This window comes from Rhea americana, unplaced genomic scaffold, assembly GCF_003343005.1.
Source record: "Rhea americana isolate MKP2758 unplaced genomic scaffold, rheAme1 scaffold_37, whole genome shotgun sequence".
Taxonomy (NCBI): domain Eukaryota; kingdom Metazoa; phylum Chordata; class Aves; order Rheiformes; family Rheidae; genus Rhea; species Rhea americana.
Window position 1 is genome coordinate 1,543,452 of NW_028186501.1, and position 8,744 is coordinate 1,552,195.

At 55.5% G+C, this 8,744-nt stretch overlaps 1 protein-coding gene across 4 annotated transcripts in view; it reads right to left on the reverse strand.

Moving 5' to 3' along the window:
• Positions 1 to 8,744, reverse strand: part of ARHGAP26 (Rho GTPase activating protein 26) — a 157,017-nt gene that overhangs the window by 45,141 nt on the left and 103,132 nt on the right. For all 4 annotated transcript variants that reach the window (XR_014896778.1, XM_085312734.1, XM_085312733.1 and 1 more), the window contains exons 15-17: positions 7,659 to 7,746; positions 6,197 to 6,255; positions 4,798 to 4,903 (exon numbers count right to left, since the gene is read on the reverse strand). Coding sequence is in view for 3 of the 4 variants with exons in the window: in XM_085312734.1 (XP_085168860.1) it covers positions 4,798 to 4,903; positions 6,197 to 6,255; positions 7,659 to 7,746 (253 nt within the window). In the remaining variant the exon portion in view is untranslated. The remainder of the gene's footprint in view (positions 1 to 4,797; positions 4,904 to 6,196; positions 6,256 to 7,658; positions 7,747 to 8,744) is intronic.

Below are 8,744 nucleotides of genomic sequence, written 5' to 3' on the forward strand. Positions count from 1 at the left end.
CCCGTCGCACCGGCCGGCCGGCCGCCCCGCTGCGGTCTGCCTTGTTTTTCCCACTCAGGAACACGGCTGGGGGGATTCAATTCCCTACGACCTTTAAAACCTTCCTTCATGAAAAATGTACTTATTTGACTAYGTACGTACGCACCCAAATCCTTTGAGTCACTCGGACTCTCTTTAAATCTTGCTAAATTCCCCAGAGTAACCGGCAGCAACTTTCTCAATCCGATTACAAAGCGAGTGATAACATGTCTTTTTTTCTTTAAGTTTTTTTTCAGCGTTGCTGGCGCGGGACGAGGCAGCAGGAACGTCCCGGGAATCCCGCCTGGATTTCCCACGCCAGGGCGAGAGCGCTCGCCCGCTGCTGTCGTCGGGCGCCGAAGCGGGCGCCGGGCACCGTGCGCCGGGATGGCCCCGGCGGCCGTGCCGAGGGCTGCACAAGGCGGCCCGCTGGGAGCCGCACGCAAGCGAGCCCGGGAGCRAAGCCGCGGGGCGCCGGGCGCGCTCCCCAGCCGGGCAGGGGCCGAGGGCTCGGGGGGCACGCAGCCGCGGAGCAGGGACGTCGTGCGGCTCGCCGGCAGAGAGCCCGGCGACGGCGTCGCGGGGGCCCTGCTGCAGAACTAGAGCATTTTTACCGGCGAGCCTGGTCCTCGCGGCTCCCGTAAAAAATAAACCTCGGACGCARAATTAAGTCAACAAAAAAAACAAATTCTAAATTCCAGAAACATCAACAGTGCAAAATGCTCCTGCTCTGCATCCCCAACGCATTTATTCCTTAATGAAAAAGCGCATTAAAAGAGAGGGACGGAAAGGCCAGGCCGACACCGCAGCTCCGCTAACACAAACGGCAGTCTCCTGCCCTGCAGCCAGCTGCCAGCCGAGGCAGCGCGGGCCCGCACGTGCCTTCCCCCGCCTCCGCTTACTTGGCAGGAAAAAGCTTTCGGCTTAATCAGTGCTGGCACGTTCTAGTGATAAAAAACATTCGAAAACAGAGCGCAGACCTTCTGAGAGATAGGTGCGGGGCCAAAAGGCGATCCGCTCAGCGGCGCGATCCCGAAGCCCGCGAGCTCCGTGCGCGCTCGGAGCAGGCGTGCCGCCCCGGAAGGAGGAGCGCAGAGCTGCGCCCGCGGTGCGCCCGCGGTGCGCGTGCCCCCGCCGGGCTCCGCTGCTTGTGCTGCAGCTGCTTTGCCCAGCTCTGCCACGGCCGTTTCAGCAGACAGCAGCACAGAACAAAACACGCCCACCGCTTCCGAGCATCCCAGCGTGACGGCTCGCGTGGGTTCCCTCTGCCTAACACTGGCACGCGGCTCTTCCTCTCCGGTATGGCACGGCGCACACCCACAGCGAGGCAACACAGCGGGGACAGGGGCGCACAAGACGGGCGACGAGCTCCCCGCCGCGCGGCCCGGCTGCCCGGGCCTCCCGCGCGCTCGGCTCCGGCACGGCGGCGCCCGGCTGCCAACACGCACCCCGCCGAACCGCAGCAAAAGTCAGAGCAACKCCAGCCTGCCTTCGAAGGGGCGCCCGCGAACGGGCAGCGCGAACTGCTGAAGATTCATTTGAAACAGGCCGTTGAGGAGACCCAGCGCAGGGCGCGGTGGCAGGGCCGCCCCTACGACGTGCCCTTCAGCCGCCACGCACGCCCCCGCCGCGAGCGCTCCGTTTTCCTTGGCATCAATTCTTCACGTAGCTTTTTAAAGTAATGTATATTTTGTTTTTAAACCAGGGGACCAAGAGCTCTCTCACGAGCTGTTCCTGGTGCGGATAAAGAGGTCCACGAAGGAAGCACCAGTGACTTGCAACAGCGACAAGGAAAGGAAAAAGCATGTACTGGTTTTGTATTTTAATTCTTTGAAAGACATGGCTTGTTCTGGCCTGAGACAGGAATAACTATGCATTTTTTACGGTCATCCAGAGTCCCGCTAGTTTCAGTTGATGCATCCGTCGGSAGGCTGGTGGGTATAGGCCAGCGGATGGAGACGCCGGCACGGGGCCGTTGGGCTGTGCAGGTGCTCGGGCTTTCTACAGAGACCCTCCGGAAAAAATCACAGCCAAGAAAACTGTCGTCTTTCAGGAGCATTGAATTGCAGCTGGGTTTATCACAGAAATCCTGACAGCATGAGCATGTCCCAAGAAGCAAAATTTAAGGTTTCAGCGACTCAGAGGTCAAAGATTAACATAATAATAGCAAGTTTCACTGGAACTGGGGTCTGTGGAGAAGAGGAGGAAACTCAGAGCATTAAGTTACTGACAAAAGAGCGCCGGCACGGATTGCTCCCGCTGCGTTACACTGGGAAAGTGCCCGGACACCTGCACGAGACGGGAGGCAGCACAAATAGACTGAAAGAGGCAGAAATCAGCCTCGTTTCCTGTTGGTATGCTCATCGCCTGCGCCTCCGACTTTCCCTGGCATCTGTCCCCGCTCCGCATCCAGCTCTTCTTGCRCCTCCTGCTCAGCGCTCTCCGCCGGGGCCGCGGAGGGGGCCGGGCCGCGGGGCCGGCTCCCGCGCCCTCGTCGCGCCGCACCGCGGGAGACCCCCGCCTCCATCGACGGCCGCTGCACGAGTGCTCTGGCAGCAAGAAAGACGCGCGACTCAAGGGCGCTCGCCGCCGACGCTCAGCCGCACTAACGGCTGCGTTTCAGAGCGTGCCAGCGGCGGGAGCTCGGCCGCGCCGCGGCCGCCAAGGGCGGCCCGCGCCGCGCGAGCGGCCCCGCTCCCTCTCCAGGACGCGGCAGCGAACGCGCGGGCGTGCAAAGCGCGCAGCGCTGCAGCGCGCGACGGACGCTGTTTCTCTGCCCAACCGAGCCACGCGGAGCTCCGTTTTCAGTGCAAGAGTCCTCCGCWGCAACACTGCGGAAATATTCTTTTAGCTCATCTGATAAAAATGCAAATCTTGATTATTCGTACATTGCTGGGAATAAAACCAAAACAAAACCCAGCAGAGGAGGCAGGACCCTGCGAGCGCTGGGGAGGAAGGGCCCCGCGCCCGCTGCCGTCTGCCTTCCCCCCCAGCAGCATCRGCACCGTTTCCGAGCCCGTCTGGCTCCTGCCTCCTCGCTCCAAGCAGCCTCCTTGCCCTGACTGAGGGGTTTCAGGGGCAACCAGGCACTCTTGCCTTCTGGTGGCATTCTCCCCCGCTCTTGAGTATCTTCTACAGGTGTGAAGCCTTATCTTYACTTCAGATCAACTGCCAAGTCATTTATTCTGCTTTATGGCACCTAAACTAGTTAATCCATGAAAGCCATAGCATTGAGACATGGACCAAGCTCCTCTGCCACCAGAAAGGTCCCTGGAGGGGACGTGGGTCTGCTTCCAGGGCGCTGCGGGGCAGAAAGGCTGCCCCAGCTGCTGGAGAGGTGCGGAGGGCCGGGCCCCGGGCCGGCTGCTGCCTTGGCACCTGCATCCTGGTAGCATCTCAGGATCATCACCTAGCTTCCAGCTCCGRAGGCTTCTGTCCTTGAGGACATCCCAGCTGACACCACCCCAGTAAGTGCCGGCAGCTCCGGGAACGCCCGGAGCAGTTCGGCTCTTGCCGGGCCGCTTGCCCAGTGCTTCGGTCCCGCTGGAACAACCAGGCTCGCATTTGTGCAGCTTCCTGCCTTTCTCCAAGATAATATTTTTCCCATTAAATAAACACTATGAGCTGTTTCTCTTCCTAATATAGCAAGCACCGCCATGCTCATTGTTTGTTTATGTTTTGTTTTAGTTCCTTCCCTACTAAAATAGCTTGAAACCCATTGTGCTACCTGCCTCCCCCTCCACATCCCGCGCTCTGTACCACCAGGTTTTCCTTTCAACAAAAATCACTTAAGGAGTTATGAGATTCCTTGCACATATTTGGCTGCTGGAAGTACCTGGAACTCCCTATCCCTTGGCTTCAGCCTAGAAACGCAGAAGGTTTTGAAACTCAGATCTGAACCAGCCCTTTGGTTTTTAACAGCCTTGCTGTGGATTCCATGGAACAGATGCAAATATATGTCATAAGAAAGCATCTGGAGTCATTTTTAAACATAACTAAGTATCACTTATTATTTCTTCTCTTATGCAGATAACTTCAGGTTTCCCCAGAATTCTGTTGAATTTTTCTGCTGATTTTTCTGTGCTGATTAACTCCTGCAGATTTCTGAGTCCTTCGCAATCCCGCCTGCTCACACACGCGAGGCCAGTGACGGAGGGCAGCGATGGCCTCGTAGCCCTGCGGCTGCCACAACACCTTGCGATGCTTTCATTTGTTAAACACTAATCAAAGGTTTCTGTGGTAACCAGCAAGAGCAGGAAGAAGATGGGAAATTATAGGTCAGTTCTATCATTGAAAGTGAAAAATTTGTTTTACTCCTTTRCCCTCAAAAAGTTTCAAGGTGACCTGAAAGTATTCATTAATCAGAGTGCATAAAGGCAGAAAAGCCAAGCCACAGAAGAGTCCTCTACTGTATCAAAGAAACAGCTTTTAGTCYCGTAATACTAGGCTGGATCTGATGCTCTTGACCCCCGTGGCACCTTCTGGGCAGCCCACAGCCACGAAGGTGCCACTCAAGGCAGCGCTAACTGCCCCATCGTGCCGTGCTGCCTGCTCCCGCGGCACCCCASGGGCACGGCACCCGCTGGGGAGCCCTCCTCCCCTTCCTCCTACATCTCCTTTTGTAGCAGTTTTTATTGCACTCACACGCAGATTTCCAGTTACTAGTCAACCAGATATGACTCAACACCACACACACGCAAACAAGGCAACTTTTCTGCCACTATTAACTTTCAGAGGAAGTGGGAAAAGGAGAGAAAAACATATCAGTCATATACATACTTTGCCAAGTGGTTCATGAGCAAGTGCAGCATCTGCCTGTTCTTCTCTGGGAGCCGATGAACGAGGCTGTGAATCTCGGACACCCTGGACTCCTGATTCTCCAGTTCTGCATTGGAAATCAAGGATGATTTATCTCTGCTAGAGGGCTTTTACTATAGAGAAGAAACCCATGCAAGCCCCAAGAGTAACACAGACAGACATCCTGGGGACCTGAGGCTTCCACCTCTACCCAGGCATGCTGTGGACATCCATGACCGCACTTTTTCCTTTTACCAACTCCAATCAGTTGTCTGAAAAAGGAAAAAAGCAATGGGCTGGAAGAACAAGCTAAAAATACACACCAGCTGTATGAAAACCTGGTTTTGATCAGAGAACGAGCTGGTTGTAACTTAGATGTTTCTCCAACTTCACAGGTGAGAAGGATCAGCACCTTCTTGCCCAATGTGCCTTCAAGCACCGTAAGGGTGCTTCCAGCACAACACCTGGCCAGAGTTCAGCATCCRGCCATCAGCCCCAGCTGGATCGTAACTCTGACCGCCTACATGGGAGGCATTTAAGAAATCACCCGTCTCTGGTCCCTTCTACTACTGCACAGCCCAGCGCCAAGGGCAGCGTGAACCCTCCTACCCCTCGGCCGAGCGAAGCAGAACAGGCGAGCTGTCCCCGCCGGGCCCAGCCGCGAACCTGCAGTGCGCCTGCATTCAACGGCGCGAGCTGCACGTCCCCGCGCCACCTGCTCCCCCTTCGCTCAGACCGAGGTTTTAGGAAGGTATCTCCCCAGCGCAGCTAGCCTGGCTCCTAGGGGTTTCAGGATCCCGTGGGCTGCCCGGGACCTGCCGCCGCACCGGGACTGCCACTGCGCTCCGACAAGGAGCCACACAGTGGATCGGAGCGGCCAAGCGACACAGCTGAGGAGGCCACTGCCCCAGCCGCTCCTCCCGCGGCGTCGGCTGGCCACCAGCGCCGTGCGCGGAGCAGGGCCGCTGCGGAGAGAGCGGCTGCTTGGGAATTGCTGCTCCCCTGTAACGCGTTCTCCTAGCATAGGTAAAGCAAAGCAGCACACACCTCTCAACCGCAGCCGATCTAATCAAAGCACCACAAGCTTTGATTGAACCAAAACCTCACTCATCTGGGGGAGATGGTGGTTAAAAAAGCAAATAACTGCAACACCAGTTACTGCCATCAGTAGTTTCTCCTCTCCCCCTGCAGCATCTATGTTTCTTTTCAATCCAGTATGTTCCAAACAACAACACAGCCTTTGCACCTYGAGTCTTATTCTGCTTTCCCAGATCTGTGAATAAGGAGGTCAGTGGGAAAGTCATAGGGGAGAGGTTATGCGCAGTGACTTGCAAATTACGTGCCTCTTTCCGACAGATGCTGAAAACATCAATAAACTCACTTGCTGCTTTGATGAAGCTTCTTTGAAACTGATACATCATGAGCGGCCCTGGAAGCATCCTGGAATAATAAAAAGGTAACATGAACACAATACTTCTGAGCAAAAGAATCCACAGAATCGCAGAAACATAACTTTGCCATTACCATAAATTCAGCTCCATKTTTTAAAAGTGCAGAACTAAGCATTAGCAATTCTGCTAATTAACTCCTCTCATCAGAAGGGATAAGATACACTGAGGGAGCTTCGACTTATTCTTCCTTTTCTGGACYGTACTCAATTCATTTTTAAGTTTAGCATTTGTTCAGTAACATAGGCCGAGTTTTGCTACATTAGTGAGTTTGTGATTTTCAAATAATAAATTTCAAAAATAAATTAAAAGAAGAAACAAACCTAGTCATAAAACTTGAGTAATCACTGTTCCCGTTCAATTCCCTTTTGTTCCCTCCTGCTTCCAGATCCCTTCTATGTGACATCTTGGTAAACTTAAATGGATTTAAAAGAAAAAAAATGTTTCATACTGAATGCTGACGACTTTTGGGGGCCTGGTAATCCTGACTAGAGGCATGCACACCACAGAGCAGTGCTCCGACAGCTCTCCCCACCTATCTGCAAATCCACAGTCCTCTCCCGCAGCAGCGCTGCTGTCCTCATCTTCAGGACCTCCCTGCATTTGCCACTTCTCCTTAGTCTTGACCTTTTTACGCAGTGAACAACTATTCCCATGCTGCTGACATTCTTAATTGCCTTGCAAATAATACAAACTCTGGAGCAAAGGTTGCCAATCACACAAAATTATGTAGCTTTTTGTGATTTTCCAGGCTGAGAACCATGACGCTAATTATATTCATCACYCTAATTGGATTTAGCTTCTCTCTTGCGCTCTCTCTCTCCAAAAACCAAACCAAAACACGCAGAACAGCAACAGAAAGCAAAAGCCTGCAGACACAACAGGTAGGAGCATGTTCGGGATAATGAAGTACTTACAGCTGCCAACAAACGAACACTTTTGGAAGATAACCCATGCTGATAACGGCACCAACCTTCATACAGCAATGATTACTACAGTAAAGCTTAGCACCCAGCACCAGCCCTGCAAAAGGACCACATCGACTGCTGCACAAGCGCTGTGCTCCCTGCCTGCACTGTGCTTGATAGGTGCAAGCCTACACCGAAAAGCATAGGGTAAGCGTGAATCAAGGCATGGGTGCACAAGAATGAGCTTTTAAGAACATGTTTGGACGACATACACCTCCACTAGAGAGCTCAATGTATTCCCCATGTYGCACTCAGATATGCTGGAGGGTCAAGGAAAAGGCCAGGATAAATTCTGCAAGAGCAGTTGCTTGTCTACATTAAGGTGCTCTTAGCAGCCCTGGCGTCTGCGGCCGTGGGCAGGAAGGTCCCGGGCCCCTGCAGGGCACCTCCTGCAGCCGCCCGACGGACGGGAGACTTCGCCCCTCACCTCAGGTAGGTTTTCAGTGCGCTCGTAATGGTCTTTATCTCCCATTCGGCACAGATCTCCGTTTCTGTTTCAGTGGCTGTTTTGGGATCTAAGGAAAAACAAAAAAAAGAAAAAATGAACCAAAGCTAAGATAACACAGCAAATACCACGCCAGCATCAGCAGAASCCAGCCAACGGTGCGGGAAGATCTTCGTGCCCTGTTTCATTAGCTCTTCCAAAAACCCCGGTGACCGCAGGTGGTCCCCAGCAGGCACTCCTGCTGCTAGGCCGGACCCGTGACAACAATTCACTTGCCCGAGACCAAAAGAAGAAAGCGGAAACACGTCAGTCCGAGCAACGAGACGGCCGTTTGCCTTCAGGCGTGACATCCAGTGGTGCAGGAGACCGCGGTGACCGGGCAGGGCAAGAACGTGGCACGGACCAAGCCAGCTGCGGCGGCCGCCCGGCTCCGACCCCGCCGGTGCCCGCGCGGGCTCGGAGGTGCCGGCGCGACCCGCCGAACCGCCCGCGCCGGCCCTTGGGGCGCGCGCCCTGCACCCCGCGGCCCAGCRCCACAGCACCCCCTTCTCCGCTTCCCCCGGGGCCTTCCCTTCCTTTCCCCGTTTTCCCCCCATYTTTCCTTTAAAAATGCCTTTGAGGAAATCAAAACCCGTGCAGCTCTCCGCACGCTGCAAGCAGCAGGCTTCGGACGGCCGACCCGCGCAGCGCCCTGGCGCGCTCCGCAAACACCGGAGCAGCTCGGGACGCCGGACGTGTTCGCACACGGGTCTGTCGCGAGACCAACACGGCACCACTTTTACTGATCTCCATGGAAACGCCTTAATGCTTTGAAAATAAAAGAGCCTCTAGGGAGGCAGCGACCGCTCCTTCCTCCGGCGCTTCCAGCCGCCGAAGTCCAGCGTGCAGCGTCCAGCGCCGCGGGGACACGGCCACGCCTGGGGACCTTGGAGCRGTCACCTCCGAACCGCTGCCTAGCGGGGCGAGCGCGGCGGCGGCGCTGGACGGCGCTGACCGCCCGAAGCCCGCGGTTACGGCTGCACGGCCCCGCGCCGCCGCGGGTAACGCGGCCGAGCAGCTCCGGGCTCG